The sequence below is a fragment of the Nycticebus coucang genome, chromosome 6 (genome assembly GCF_027406575.1).
Source record: "Nycticebus coucang isolate mNycCou1 chromosome 6, mNycCou1.pri, whole genome shotgun sequence".
Taxonomy (NCBI): Eukaryota; Metazoa; Chordata; class Mammalia; order Primates; family Lorisidae; genus Nycticebus; species Nycticebus coucang.
The window spans coordinates 83,837,161-83,853,075 of NC_069785.1; the positions used below are offsets into that span (position 1 = coordinate 83,837,161).

At 51.3% G+C, this 15,915-nt stretch overlaps 1 protein-coding gene and 1 pseudogene across 1 annotated transcript; both read right to left on the reverse strand.

Annotated features, from left to right (window-relative positions):
• Positions 1-6,215: 6,215 nt before the first annotated feature.
• Positions 6,216-14,018, reverse strand: LOC128588744 (uncharacterized). Its single transcript, XM_053595573.1, has 4 exons — positions 13,864-14,018; positions 13,102-13,258; positions 10,485-10,601; positions 6,216-6,419 (listed from the first exon to the last, which is right to left on the reverse strand). Exons 1-4 carry the CDS (start codon positions 14,016-14,018, stop codon positions 6,216-6,218), a joined length of 633 nt encoding a protein of 210 aa, XP_053451548.1.
• On the reverse strand, positions 7,431-7,948 carry LOC128588910 (translationally-controlled tumor protein-like; annotated as a pseudogene).
• Positions 14,019-15,915: the final 1,897 nt, after the last annotated feature.

Here is a 15,915-nt window from a genome sequence, read left to right on the forward strand (position 1 = left end):
ATCCACAGGGGAGTGGCTGGTAAACTGTGTACGTCCATACAGCAGATGCAACCACAGAATAGTAAGGAAAGTGTCTGGGAACTCGTGAGGGTGACAGAAAAAAGCAAGGGCCGGAGAGCAGGCACTACCTACTGTGTGGGAGGGACAGAGAAACAAGAAGAAACCAGAACACACATTTGCCCTTTTACAGTGGAACCAGGAAGGGCAACTCGAATGCGGTATGAATGGTGATCTCTGGGCAGTGAGTGGGAAGGAGCTTGCGAGGATGGATGGGAACAAGACTGCGCTGAGAAGACTTTATAGTTTTAACTTCTTTTTAATTATGTAAATTCTGATATAATCAATATCGTCAATTAAATTAAAAGAACAGAAGTCCTTAATTTTAACAAATAAATCTAAATTATATCAATTTAATTCCATCACCAAAGAGAAAATAAGTATCTCAACTAACTTTTTGAGTATTATATTTGGACTATAACTGCTCAGGAATCTCTCCCCCTGACGACTACAACAAGTGTAAAGAAAACTGAAACTTCATATGGTAACTGGGGAGCAGGATACCCAAGAGAAGGCCAAAGTATCACACTGATATAAGCTTAAGTCACTGAATCCATAATAAAAGGCAACTCAGTTTAGTCATGGGCAAATGATTCAAAGCTGGGCCTTACCCTTCCAGTCAGGCACTTTATAAACTCTGTCACCCAGTCATCAGCCAACTGTCCATGAGCCAGGTACTGTTGTCACTCCAGAGAAGAGTGAAGTGCAGGGATTGTAAATGAGTCCCCTGGCTACAGCACTGAGGATGGAAGCAGGCCGGGCAGCAGGGGAGGTGCATAGCCCGTACTGCTAACCTGTGACTAGTCTGAGGAGCAGAGGGCAGCTGAGGAGAAGGAGGTGGCCTTAACACCGGCTGAAGGAAGAGCAAGCATTTCTCCTCCAAGGGAGAAGACCACAGAGGTTCAGATCCCAGCCCTGATCACCTTCCCTCAAAGCTCTGCACTCAACTCTCATCCTCAGTTCTGCCTCTTCGACTGTCCTTGATGGTTTTGTTCCCAAATATAGTGAGGTGACAAAATTCACATCTACCTCAAACCTCAGGATGTGGTCCTGCCTGGAAATAGGGTCTTTGTGGATGACACTAAGTTAACGTGAATTCATATTGGATTAGGTGGGCCTTGCCTAATCCAATGATTACTGTCCTGATAAAGAAAAGAACACACACACAGAGATATACACACACACACACACACACACACACACACTGGAATATGCCCTGTGAAAATGGATGCAGAGATTACAGTGACATGTCCACAAGTAAAGGGACATGAAGGATTGGCAGGAACCACCAGAAGCCAGGGGAGAGGCATGGAAGGGAAGAAAGGATTCCCTGCAGATCCTCCAGGGGGAGCCAACCCTGCCAACACCTTGCTTTTGGACATTTCCCTTTATGTCTGGGAGAGATTACATTCCTGTTGCTGTAGCCAGCCAGGTATGGTGCATTGTGACGGGAGTCCCAGGAATCCACTACACCAACTTCCAAGTGTCCCTCCCACTGACCTCCAAGCAGGACTGGATCTGAGTGGGCCTCTCAGTGACGAGTGCTACCATGAGCCTCTGGAGAGATTGCAGGCTTCTCCTGAGCAGTTCCTAAAGAGCAGAGAGGGACTCAGAGGATGCCTGAGGCAGCAGCCAGCCTTCCCCTGCCCTGGGGTCCACACCCCTGCTCCACACTCCAGCGCCTCCAGCCTCCTCACTCCTTCCTGCTCCTGTTTTCCTTGCATTTCCAGGAACTACTTGCCCTCCACTGGTCTGAATGAATCCTCTGTTGCTTTCCGCAGGGCACAGGACAGTGCCCTTCCCCTCTCACCCTCGTGAGAACCATGTGGGCCCTGCCTAGCAATAGTAGGTCTTTGCTTTTAGGACAAAACCTTAGAAAGAAAACAAGTGATCTGCCTGCAAGGGCTTCTGCAAGACAGCCGTGGCCTCAAACTGCCGAGGAGGGAAGACAGCTCCTGTGGAGTGAAGCACTGCCATGGAACCCACCCTCAGACTAAAGCCATTCCTCTGGGCAGTGGGGATCCCAACCCAGAGGGTATGGGCCCTGTTCAAATGCCGGCAATACCAGCCAGTACCTCACTGAGGGATGTGTGAGGGGGCAAAGCCAGGGGAAACCCCCTCAGCTCTCTCTAGATGGAGTAGTCTTTCCTTCATTACATAAAGAAATGTGACCTGGCAAAGAAGCGTTGCCAGTCCATGGAAAGAAGGCCCAAGACAAACAGACCTACTGACTCCAGGAAGTGAAAGTATTTCAGTAAATTGTAAAAAACATTGTTTAAAAAAATGCTGATTTTGTTTTTTTGTTGTTGTTGTTGAGACAGTCTCACTTTGTCACCCTCAGTAGGGTGCCCTGGAAAGATAGCTCACAGCAAAGTCAAACTCTTAGGCTCAAGTGATCCTCTTGCCTCAGATCCCAAAGTAGCTGGGACTCAGGCACCCTCCACAACACATGGCTATTTTAACAGATGGGGTCTCCCTCTGGCTAAGGCTAGTCTCCAACTCGTAAGCTCAAAGGATCCACTGGCCTCTGCTTCCCAGAGTGCTAGGATTAGAGACGAGAGCTACCACACCTGGCCCTGTTTCAAAAAATGCTTATGAATATTCTTAGTGAAGCTCTAGATGCTATGGTATCTACAAAATAAGGACACCCAGCCAAGCGAAAGGAACAGACAAGGTGGAATGGTTCCTAGGAATGAAGCCTAAGAATGCAAATGTAAACCCCAAATCCCTCCATCCCTCCGCCCCCCACAAGGAAATCTCTTGGCCCTATAGGAAATGGACTCAGGCCTCCTACTACTGGGATTCCCTGAAGTCACGTAACCATGGGCCTAGAGTAAAGTCATGTTTGAACCTTCAGACTGGTTGCAATTTGACATTTGTAAAGGGAAGGACTGAGTTTCCACTTAGGGGACAGAATATTCAACCTCAATATTCAATGGTCAACCTCATGGCCTACTCTGGCTGCCTGACTCAGCAAACCCCTCCCTCCTACAAGGACAAAATTTTTTTTGTTTTGAAGATGGTAGAAGAGCCTCATAAAACTGCCAAGCCTTTACTTTACACCCTCTCAAAAATAAATGATCAAAAACAAGGCAATGACCATCAGACAGCTCCTCACCTCAGTGGGATCCGAGGCCGCCTCCTGCAGGCCATCCGAGGGGGGAAGGCAGAGCACACTGTCACAGCATGTGAGAAGGAGCTCTGCTATACTATCCGACTCCAAGGCTGGTTCAAGCTTGCTAAGGTCCAGAGTGAAGCACAGGGTGAGCAGAGAGCGGTGGCCAGACAGGACAGTTGGGGAAAGGAAGACCGATGGTACAGAGAGAGAGAGATGGTGGAGACAGAGCAGTAGGTAGAGCAAGAACCAGGGAGACACCAGAGAAAAGGGGACCTGAAAGGGGAAAAGGGAGGAAACAACATCCCAAGGCAAAAGGACCAGGGGTTGGAAAAAAGGAACCGAGGGAGTGAGAGCAGGCACAGTGATTACAGGCAAGGGTGCCAGGGCTTGGGGTGATGTAGTGCTCTCTGGTTGTCCAGATGTCTGGAGGGAATTCAGAGGACAGAGATGGACATGTGGGGTGTAGTCAGGGACAACTCTGGAAGCAGAAGGAAGCCTGGGACAGAGGTGGCGGCAAGTCCCTGAGGACATGGGGGAGGCAGGCTCCCTGGGTGCTCATGACATCCCACCCACAAACCCTTAAGAAAAGAAAGGGCAGACAGTGTCCGCTAGCTGTCCACTCCTGCCTGAGGGCTCTCCTACACATACAGTGCATCTTACAACGGTACATGTGAAATTTACTAAATGTAGAATATAAATGTCTTAACACAATAACTTAGAAAAAGGCCGTGAAGGCTATGTTAACCAGCTTGATGAAAATATTTCAAATTGTATAAAAAAACAGCACATTGACCTTACCTCTTTCATGTTTATATGGATGGAGCTGGAACATATTCTTCTTAGTAAAGTGTCTCAAGAATGGAAGAAAAAGTACCCAATGTACTCACCCTTACTATGAAACTAATTTAGGACCTTCACATGAAAGCTATAACCCAGTTACAACCTAAGAATAGGGGGAAGAGGGAAAGGGAGGGGAGAGAGGGGGGAGGTAGGTGAAGGGAGAGAGATTGATGGGATTACACCTGCGGTGCATCTTACAAGGGTATATGTGAATCTTAGTAAATGTGGAATGTAAAGGTCTTAGCAAAATAACTAAGAAAATGCCAGGAAGGCTGTGTTAACTAGTGTGATGAAAATGTGTCAAACGGTCTATGAACCAAGTGTATGGTGCCCCATGATCATACTAATGTACACAGCTATGATTTAATAAAAAAACCCCAGCACATTGTACCCCATAATTGCATTAATGTACATAGCTATGATTTAATAAAATAATAATGGAAAAAAACAGGTGAAGCAGAAGATGAGAGGTGGAGAGGGACCAGGGAAGAAGTCAGAACTCAAGCCAGAGCAGGGAAGGCAGAGAGCAGTGGCAGGTTGCTACCTGAGGTCAGAGATGACGTTCATTGCCTTCTGCCTAATGGAGCTAGAGATGCAGTCCAGTGGCTCCTCCCGGATTAGCGCCTGTGACACCCCGCCCCAGAGACCAGGAGGACCATGAACATGCTCATCTCACCTTCCTCTCCCTCCTCCCACCCCAGGCCCTGCTCACTAGAAGGTGAGACCTGAAACCTCCAGGGACTTCCAATGAGCAGGTTCACCGGGGCAGCACCCCCACTCCCAGCCTTGCCCCACAGTACTCACCCCCACCTGGAGCATGGAAAAGAAGGATGGCAGTAGGAACAAAAGGCTGGAAACTCTGGGCTTCTCTCTTCCAGGCCTGGCCTAGGAACCCTACTGAGGCTTTCCCTGGGGACTGTCCTCCCTCCGCCCTGCTCTCTGCCCCACCTCCTGAGTGGTGCTTACCGCCATAGAGGTCACAAGGTCCTGTTTGTGGGGAAACTTGCATGGCAAGGGAATGGGATGGGTGCTCAGGATGCTTGTCATCTGGGTCAGTGCATCCAGGTACTCAAGTTTCAGAGCCTCGTCCTGAACCAACGAGTGTGCTCAGAGTCCTCCCAGGGCCAAAATGACCCTGGGGCCAGGGACGTCCACCCATATACAATCTGGGAAAATGAGGAGCTGAGCGGCCCAAGGACTTCCCTAGCCCACAGCCCTAAATCTTCCCTCTGAGCATAGCTATAAATGGAGACAGCCTATGGCAGCCCTGTAGGGGAACAGGCCACCCATCTCTTTGGTACCCTCAGGAACTCCCCGTTCATGGCGCTCTGGCATTAAGGTGGATCTGGCCTCCTTGTCTCTCAAGGTAGCACCTCTCCACTGAGCACATTCTACCCTGAGCAGGCCAGCTGGGTGGCAGGTGGACTGGGAATGGGAAGGGCAGCTCCCCTGCCCTCAGGCACACTGGACACGCAGCAGAGGCAGGAAAGGTGTTAGGGTTTGCCTCTGTCTCCCCTGGTGCTTGTCCCCGGGGACGAGTTAGGGAATTTAGGCATAGCTCCTTCCTTCCTAGGAGCCCAAAGGGCGGGCATGAGTAACCAGGAGGAAGGAGACACTTTGAACAGACCTCAAATGAGTGCACCCCCGGGGCCAGTTAGAGGTTCAGAGCTGCAAGACTGAGGCTCTGAGGACTGAGGTGGGAGAGGAGGTGACTGGCAGCCCTGCCCCCTGAGGTCCCTTCTCGGTCGCACATCTTCCCATTGAGGGCAGAGGAGCACAGGCGGGGCTGGGGTGTGGGCAGAGGGAGCAGGAAGTACCTTCTTCACAATGCACTCCTGGTAATGCTGCACGGCCAAGGCCAGGATGGTGTCCACATGGCAGGAGAGGGTGTCCTTGGCCACAGACATCATCATGCCGTAGCTTAGGTAGATGGTGTGGCAGACCAGCCCCCACTCCCTTTGCTGATACTCCTGTAGGGGGAAAGGGGACTTGCCTTCTCCTCCCTCATCCTCCTCCCCTGAGGGGGACCTGGAGGCTCAGAAAGGAGAAGACTGCCCAGAGGGCCTGGGAGGGAAGATGGGTTGTGGATGGGAAGGATTTGTGGGGTGGGGGTGTGTGCTGAAGCACAGGCATGAGGGAGTAGGGAAAGCGGGGGGGGCACTCATTCCGAGGGAGGGGGCATTCTGGGTAGCCAAAGGCCTCAGAGAAGTGCAGGGGCTGTGGTGAGGGGAGCCCTCAGGCCCTGTGCGGAATGCTGGCTGCACTCCCAGGATGCTGTCACCTGGGCCAGTTTGAGGATGGACGACGTGTCCCTGTCAGTGAGTTTAGTGCCGTACACTTCCAGTTCATCCAGAACCACCGTCAGGTGTTCCAGGGACACAACAGCTAGTGCCTTGGCGATGCCCTATAACAAGGAAAGCCCGTCAGGACACAGCTAAGGGTGAGCTGAGCCCCTGCTGTGCTTCCAGAGGCAGGGATCCAGACAAGAAGGGGAGGAAAGGGACACAGAGGGGATTTTGGCCCCTGAGGTCTCAACTCTTTCAAATCCAGATGGAGAAGCAAACATCTGTGTAAGGAGAAATTTACAAAGCAAATGATTCTGAAAGGTGTTAGGAGTTTCTACGATTAAAAAAAAAATCAGAGTCACAGATGTGCATGATCTTGGGAGTCTGGACCCCACATTGCAGAGGAGAGAATTCGTATGTACACCAGGCATTCAGAGAAGGGGTCCGAAGTGGAAATGGGAGAGAAGAACAAAAAAATTTTTTTTCCAACTAAATTCGTCTCTTTTTATTCTCTTGGTAATTTCTGCCACAGTTACTACTTCCGTTGTAGGTGATGAAATGTGTTAAGGCTCCACTTCAAGTGTTGGCACTGCTATGAGCATGGTCTCTCCCTTGACTGTAACTCAGAATTAAAACTTTGGATTCCTTTATATTCCAGTCTCGGTAGAGATTTCCACTGTAGAATTTATCTGATGACAGTCTTTTATGCTTTCTAGTAGTGGCCTACAACCAGTCTCTAGCTTCTCCATGAACACTACGGGATAGATTTAGTTTAAACATGTATTAACCTAAAAGGCATTCTCTTGAACGAGTTTAAATGCATTTTATTTTTATTTTTATTTTTTTTGTGGTTTTTGGCCGGGGCTGGGTTTGAACCCGCCACCTCCGGCATATGGGACCGGCGCCCTACTCCTTGAGCCATAGGCACTGCCCTGCATTTTATTTTTAAACAACCTACATGACATGTTTTTCCTTAAAAACAATGCCTCCACTCCAAATAAATCAAGGTCAAAATAAATGAAGAGCTCGAGATGACATCAGTGCCATTTGTCTTAAGCCCTGGTGTTGTGTGGGTGACAAGCAGCAGCCAGTTATGACAGGTGATAGATCCAAAGAAATTGCCAAAGTTGTTAACATTTTTCCATTTCTAAACCATCCTTAAAGAAAGTCGCATATGGGGTCACACCATGCTCACGGGAGTCCAGGAGAGCAACCACGCCATCTGGATTCATGTTTTCACCAAGAAAGTACTGGTAGTTTTTGAAATTAGCCAGGAAGTGCTTGATTTGTTCTACAGCCCCTGTCATAAAAGGTTTTACTCTTTCTGGTCTCTGTTCTTCAAGTTTGCCTTTGATTGACTTCATGTAATCTTTGATGTGCTGCTTGTAGGCTTCTATTGTGAAGCTGGTTTCCTAAAGTGATGGTTCATGACAATATCAACACCAGTGGTAACTGTGCTTTCAGTACCTTCGCACTCAGGTCCTTCAGTGGAAGTATTTCAACCAATGAGCGAGTCTTCAATGTTACCCTCTGTCCTACTGACCATCTTCCCGTCCACCTCCAGGCATAGGCCATTCGCGATCTCTCAGATCTTGTAAATGTCTGAGAACATCTCATGGTGGCTAATGAGGTCCCTGTAGATAATCATGATGGTGAAGAAAGAAAGAAGAAAGAAAGCTGCAGTGCTAGCTTTGCAGGAGCCTGGAGCTTGGAGTGAGCAAGGTGGAGCTGTAGCAGCAGTGGGGAGAGGAGAGTGGGCAGAAATGGCCCAGAAGAGCAAATTTGAGGCACATTTTCTGCAGCACTGTGTGGACGAAAGGACAGAGCTCAGGAGAGGCAAAGGGAAGGCTCCCAGACAGAGTTACTGCTTCTGATCCCGGAGGACAGAGATCAGCAAGGACTCGGACCACTCGGGCAGGTGGAACAAGGGGCCTGTTTGGGGTGGGGAGTGGGGGAGAGTTCTAGGTGTGTCCTGAGGACACCTCAGTAAAAATGTCCTCAGTGCTGGCAGATTGAAGTTGGGGTTCCAAGTGTGAATGTGGGAACATACAGGTGACTTAGCAGGAACCAGAAGAACAAAGGACAGTGGGGACGTGCAAATCCCTGATTGGATCAGTCTATAACTCAAACCCGATGCATGGCAGGCTCTGGTGACTTGTTAGTCTGCACTGTCTGTGTCTAGAGCTCCCCATACCAGGGAAGCTGAGCGTGGTACTACAGGAAAGCCCACGGCAGAGACGCAGGCTCTAGGTATTTGCAACCAGACTGTGTTCTTCCTGCTGACAGGCTGCATGAAGCCTCTGCACCATGAGGAGGCAGCATGGGGATAATGGGGATGGCAGTAGTGGCCCAGGACACATGTCCCCACGGAGAGGGAGAGGTGCTCATGGGACCAAGAGACTTTTGGCCTTTCAGTAGGTCTGGGGAAGGTTTTGCCTAGTTAGAAGTGAGTACCAGCACAGTGTTGGAAAGGGCCCTTTTCTGCCTGACTTCTCCTGCCCTTCCTTAGCCGCGGGTTTCCACTTATTCCAGTTGTCACCATCACAATAGCTCCCCCATCAGTGCTGGGTCTGTGCCAGCCTCACAAAGGCTATCTCATTGATCCTTGCACTAAAAGGCTTTGGGGAGATATCATCATCTCCATGTTGTAGCCAGTGAAAACATCCTGGTTCGCAAGTCTGGACATCCATGCTGATCTCAGCTCCAGGTGACAAGGACATCTCCCCCCGGTGTCACCCAACCCCTACAGTCTAAAACAGCATCATCTTCCTTCCCACCATTCTCTCTGTGTTCTTTGTCTCAGGGAAGGATAACAATTGTCCTTCCACTTGAGAACACAGCAACCCAGGGCCCATCCCCAACTCCCCCATTCCTCATATCTTTATTCCTGTATGCAGCCTGACCTTAAGTGATGGCACAGGAGCCACTTTGACTTCCCTGGCTCAGAAGCCTGCACTCCAGTCCATGCAGAACTAGGGTGTTCTCCAGACCCGTTCCAAAAGTCATCGCTCTTCAGTGTTGGCCCGGAATGTCACTGACAAGTGAGAATACCTGTTTCCCTCCTTCTTCTACACTAGCTGGATCCTGCCCAAGAAGCTGTTTGTCTCAGTAACACTACCCCAGTCCTGCAGCCTTCAGTCAGACACTTTTGTGTAGTGAGGGATTTTCTTCCTGTCCATGACTTGTCTCCCCAGTGACACTGTCTGCTACCTGGGCTCAGGACAAAGCTGATGATAGCCATTATGGAGGAAGGGTTCTCTGGGGAGACCTGGAGAAGGGAAGAAAGAGGGCCTTGCTCTCAACTCCACCCCCAGCCAACACTGAGCAAGGGCTGTGCTGGGTATTGTTCTAAGTCCCCTTACACCTGTCACCCTCTGAACTGCCCTCGGACACCCACATCATCTGCGGTATTCCAACCAAGAATACACAAGTGAATCTAATCATGAGGAACCAAGAGACACACCAGAAGAAATGTTCTACAAAGTAAATGGTGGGTACTTGAAAATGGAAAGATCATAAAAGATGAAGACTGAGGAACTGCTCCAGGCTGACAGTGATTGAAGAGAAAGGACAACTGAATGCACTGTTGGATTGCAAAGTACATCCTGGACCAGGAAAAGCAGTTTTTCATTTGTGCTAGAAAATATTGCTTGGAAACTTGGGAATTTTCAAATCAGCTCTATACATTCCAGAATGGTGCCATAGCAATGTTAATGTCTCAATTTCAGTCACTTTCCAGAGGTTATAAGAGAGAATACCTTTACTTTTTGTAAACACCTGCTGCCATATTTAGAGGTAAATGAGTTCCACGGCTGCAACCTCCAGGATCAAGTCATAAAAGAAACAATAACAGGAACACAAGTGGAGAGAGAGAAGGACGATGCACTCATGGGACAAGTTATGATTTGGGGAAGGGCTACAGAAATTCTTTGTACTGTTTTTTGTAACTTTTACCTCTGAGAGTGAAATAAAAAGCTTTTCAGAAAATACTCTATGACAAAGGCCCAGAGGAGGAAACAGGGGCACACATGGGTTCAGGAACACCCCCAAGGCACGGCAAGTAAGTGGCAGACCTGAGATTCCAACCCAGGGGTTCTGGCTTGCCAGATTCCAGCTCTTGGCCACTTGGCCATCCTGATTCTAAAACTCATGGCGTCCACCTCTGCCAGGGTCCTCCGCCTTACCTCCCTCTCTTCCGGCTCCTCTTGGGAGGTGTTTAGCATGGCAGGCAGCATCTTCTGTACCAGTTTCAGATTCCTTGAGGTCCGCAGGGTGAAGCCAAATAATCTGTACAGGAAAGCCTAGGACGGTGGGAGGGCAAGGTCAGCCATAGTGTGCAGTGAGTCCGGGGAAGCTGAGGGGGGCCCTTCCCAGCATCCCCCTCTAAACCAGGCACCCTGGTCTCTATGAGGACTGGTTCAGGCACAATCTGACGGGGCAGGGGCTCACTCCAAAGGGAGGGAAACACTGCATTCCTGCCTCCTCAGCCTCTTTGGGAGAGGCCTCCTGACCTTAGGAAGCTTCCCTGATCTATACGCTGCCCACTTCCTGCCATAAATAGAAACAGATCCTCACATCTGCATAATGTGAAAATCAGAACTGTGTGGTCCTACAGGTACATCTCTCTCCTCTTCCTCTCTCCATCCCCTCATTGACATGGCCTCTGTCCTTGCTGAGATGCTGGGGCCCTGCCTATCTCCTACTACCTAGAGGGATTTCCTGGTCCAGGCTCGCACCTTGGGGCCCAGCATTTCCTGAATTCTCCATGTGATTCCCTCTCCCTGAACTCTGAAAGATGCCGTGTCACTCACAGGTCAGATGCTGCCTCGTGAGCCTTCCCTGAGCTCCTAAGTTACTCTCGGGTGTACCACACTGTTCTGTCCCTCAGATCTCATCACTGGCACTGAGATCTTGTTTCTGTGCCTGTCAGGTGGGTTCTTGGCTCTCCCCACCCCCACATCCAAGATGAAAAGAGCTCAGAGTAGCTTCTCCTGGGCACCTAGCACAGGACTGACATAGGAAGCACTAAAAACATCCCGGGGTGAACAGATGTCTGGCTTGCTCTCCGTTCACCCCCCAAATCCCTGAGAATACATTTGCCCCACACTGGCAGACGCCCTTGGTGCTACGCCCAGGCCCAAGGCTCCCTTCCTTCTGGCTGGCTACTGTCTTCTCCAGCATGGCCCCAGCTTCATCGCAGCCTCCTTGTCTGGACGTGCCTGGGAGCTATATTTACCCCCTCTCCCCTCCTTTCCCCAGACCAACCATGGACACCAGGGACAGGCAGGTCGGGGTGAGGGTGGTATAAAAGCTCCCTCACTAGGCTCAGGTCAGGAGAGGCTGGGGTGCAATTGACCTGCAGTGCTCCCCTGGACTCAGATCACAGCCTGGCTGAGCTTCTCCCCTTCTCTGCGTCCTTCACACTCCAGGTTCTCCGAGGGTGCTCGCATCTCCACCTCAGTCTCTGATGCTACAATATCTGACTTAAAGCAATTACTTCTCTGCTTGGCTGGCAACTTACTGTTCATCTTCCCAGATGGATTCACTCCTGCCCAGGGGGATCCGTCTCCCCAGCATGCCCTGGGTGTCGGAGTTTCCCAGAACACTAGAGTTTCAGGGCTAAAGCCAGGAGCATCTTGTGCTACACCAGGAGCATAAACCAAGGTGTATGAGCACCTCTGTGAAAGCTGCCCTCTCCAGCCCCATGGAGAGGCAAGGGACAGCTTCCTGTGACTTTAATTCATCTATTCCCTCAGGCACACAAGGGCCTCCCGAGGCCAGGGTCTGCTCTTTTTGTGATGCTCAGAGCCCAGCACAGGGCCTGCTGAGCTGTGGGTGTTCAGCGCACATTTCCAACCACATAGTTGTGGGTGAGGATCCCTGCTTGCTTTAGTTTGCATTCCAAATAGACCCCCACAAAGCCCTGCACACAGTAGGTGTTCATTCATACTTGTTTGTGATTGAGGAGCAAACAGCCAGTCCCAGAAAGGAGGGCTCTGATCTGGAGCCTCTTCCTAAGCCCAGATAAAGTGCTGCTCAGTGACTGATAAATAAGATTAGCAAAGGAGAAAGCCAGATTCAAGCGCCAGTCCTACCTCGCACCTGCTCAAGACACTAACTTCCCCTGGATTATGTTTTCTCACCATTGACATAAGGATAGTAGCAGTGACAGGTGCATTTAGCTTCCTGAGTTTACAAAGTGCCCGCACAGGGATCCTGCTGTTCCATCCTCATTAGCTTCCTTGGGATGTATGGCCATTTTTCTCTCTTCCCAAGTAAGGGAACTGAGACATCAGGACACTTGCCATGCAGAGCACATGAAGCAGCTGGAGGGGGCCCAGGCCTTCCCTCCTCAGCCCATGAGCTGTGAGATAGAAGCTCCCAAGCTTCTGACTCCGCTCTGGACCCTGACACAAGGCACAGGCCTAAGACAAAGGAGGCCGTCAAATACTGTGGGAACAAACCTGCTCAGATCTGACTTGGGCCACAATCTTTTCATGGCAACCAAGTGCCAGCTCCCCTCTGTTACATGCTAGTTGGGGAACCAGTTAGAATAAAAGATGGGGAGTGCTTTAAGAAGCCTGAATACCACCCATCTGACGCTCTCCATCTTACTTTGGTTCCTGGTGAGCCTCCCAGCTCGCTGTCCTCCCATCCCTCAATTCCTCATGGTATAGGGACACTAGTGTGCTCCTCCCTCATGGCCTGTCCTTATGAGCACATCCCAAGCCCTTCTCCCCAGCACCCTCCACTACCCTCTGCTCCAACATCCCTTCTCCCCAGCCACACGCTCAGACCCACCTTCTGCTCTTCCTCATCCCTGCCATCCTGTATCCTCTCCAGGATGGCCAGTGTGAATTCCTCCAGCCAGTGGACATCCTCGATGGCCAGCAATGACTGGCTGGAAAACTGAGAAAGATGAAGGGAGAAGGGATCACACACAACAGCAGAGGGCTTTCTGTCCACAGAAGTGGGACATGAGACTAGCGAGTGGCAGGGTTGTTATCTGTAAAGAGGAGCAAAGAGCTCCAGAAATGGGGCAGAGCTGAAATACACAGGGGACAGGGGCTGGTCAGGACAGAGAATGACAGCTCAGTGACCAGGAAGGTAATGTCACCTGATGTGGACCAACAACCCTTTCCCTTTTAAGCTCCTCCCTTATTCTCCCGTTTGCTTCTGGATGATGGGAGTAAATATTCCCATTTTACAAATGGGGAAGCTGAGATGTGGAAGGGCAAAACTGCTTGCCAAAGGACACCCCTAAGGGGGGGAGGTTCTTCCCTTCCTGTCTGTGGAAGGAGGGATCTCAAGAGCATGGAGGGGGGCTGAGGTGGGGGCAGAGCCTAAGCCTTCAACTAAGGCTTGAATCAGAGGGCTTTGCCCTCCCACAGTTTTCCTCTGTGCTGCAGGCACCAGGAACCCAGGGTGCCCGGAGTGAGGTTCCTAGGCTCAGGGAGGTCCCTTGATGGGGGCCTCTGCCACTGGGGGTCCCAGGGCCTCGCTTCCATCTGGACTGTAGAAAGGGTGCCATGTCGGGGGTGACTGGTCTTGGGGGCGGCTCACCTGGAGCAGCCTGGTCTCCCACGCGTCCTGATCAAGGCATCTCTCTGTGTGCTCTGTGACAGGAGACAAAGCTCGCTGACCACCAGATCCGAGATCCCAGCAAGGAAAGAGCCCACACTGGACACTCGGCTGGGCCGGAGAGTCCAGCGTCTCATCTCGATCTCACCACAGTTCTGCATCAGAACTATAGTCCCCGCTCAGAGGCTCCAAGGCCTGAGTAGCCATCATAGACCAAACACACACAGCTGGCCGGTGTCCAAGTGAGGATTCCTAGCTGGGTCTGTCTGGTCCTGAGGCCCACGTTCCACCCTGATCCTCCACCCACAGAAAGGAGCGGCAGGTGGTCTGAGAATTCTGGAGCCCCAGAGCTCTGGCCTGCATGTGAGCTAAGGTGACTGCAGGTCTCAGGGCGGGCCCCATCCAGACAGCACCCAGAGGCACAGAGGGCAGGTCCCAGGGCTGTTCATCCCTATAAGTTGCACCCTCTAACTTGTGACATCCACCCCGGGACTCCCACCCTAGGGACACTCCCACCCTTCTGGAGTTGGCCCCACTGCCCAGCTCTGTCCCTCCACCTGCCAGGATGCCCTCACCATACAGCATCTCCAGCATCTCGGGGATCTCCTTCTCCCACAGTGGGCCCACGCTTTCGTCCATGGCAGTATTCAGGGTGAGGAGGAGCCTCAGGGCGCTGACTCCAAACCCATCTCCCCTGTAGGGCTTCAGGGCGCACAGCTGGGAAACAGCAGCACACAGGAGTGGAGGGACGAATTTGAGGGAAGGAATGAAGAACATTAGAACAAACCCACAGAGCGGTGCAGCTGACGCTCAGCCCTCCCTTTCTTTTTCACTGTGGAACATGTTCCCTCACAAGCCCTCAGGTGCCACCTCATCTGTGATGCCATACATGCTGTGGGATCCTGGGCAGCACCCCCTTGTGCTGCTGAGACTCCACTTTCCCCCATGGGTTCCTCTGTGAGTGTGCTCTTCACACTTTACTCTGGGTGGTGAGATCATCCCCAGGGTCACCTCCCTCACTGACACTGAGGACACCTCATAGGCATTTACAAGGGTGGTCTATGCCTTATCTGTCCATGTGCTCAAAATGTCTATGACAGGAACTGAAAAAGGACTTGCTGGGACAAGGAGGTCCAGAAAGGCATGGGGACTTGTTTACAGAGACGCTGACAGGGAGGCCACACAGGAGACGGCCAGGCTTCCAGTCTCCCATTTCTCCCTGATCCCAGTCCAACCCTGGTGCCCAGTGCCTTCCTCCAAGCCCTTTGAAAGTCCTTGCCCCAACACCTTCTTCTACACCCAGGGTAACGAGCAGGACTCAGCTGATGTGGAATGATCGGGAGTTGGACGGACAGATGGAGATGTCTATCCTGGCATCACTTACCGCAAGATGGATGAGGAGGCCCTGTGGGGAGATGAGCTCAAACGCTACAACAAAGAGAGGATAAAAGAACAGGAAAGTGTCAGGGCAAGCTCTGGGGCCACCTTCAGGCCCCCACCACAGCCCCAGCTCAGGACTTCCAAGGAGGAGAAAAGGCAAGATGGAGAAGGCGCTGCTGTGCCAGGGCCTGGGATTTATCCACTCAGGCTAAAACATAAACCACTGCCATTGCAGCTTATAGAATAAACAAACACCAAGTTGGAATGGACACCCTCACCTCATCCGTCAACCCCCGGGATGAGAGGTCAGGGTGGGTGTGTGAAGAGTGAGGCAGAACTGAGGCAGAGGAGGAACAAGAACAGGGAGGTCCGTGTGCCCATGACGGTGTGTTTACCACCCCTGGGCTCTGGGCTTTGAAATGGGGAGCAAAGGGCAGAGGACCTTGTGTGTGGCTGCTGTCTTCATGACAAGGCTGCTTTCTAGCCCTGGTGAGGGCAGATGGGCTCAGGCTTTGACCCTAACCTTTCATCTTCCTCCCCAATCTGGGACCAGATGTGGTCTTTAGCCCCACTACACCACTGACCCACAGGCCATACATCACAAGGTCTCAGACTGTGCTCACCCCCATACCTGGAGCCTGGAGCTTAAAAGGC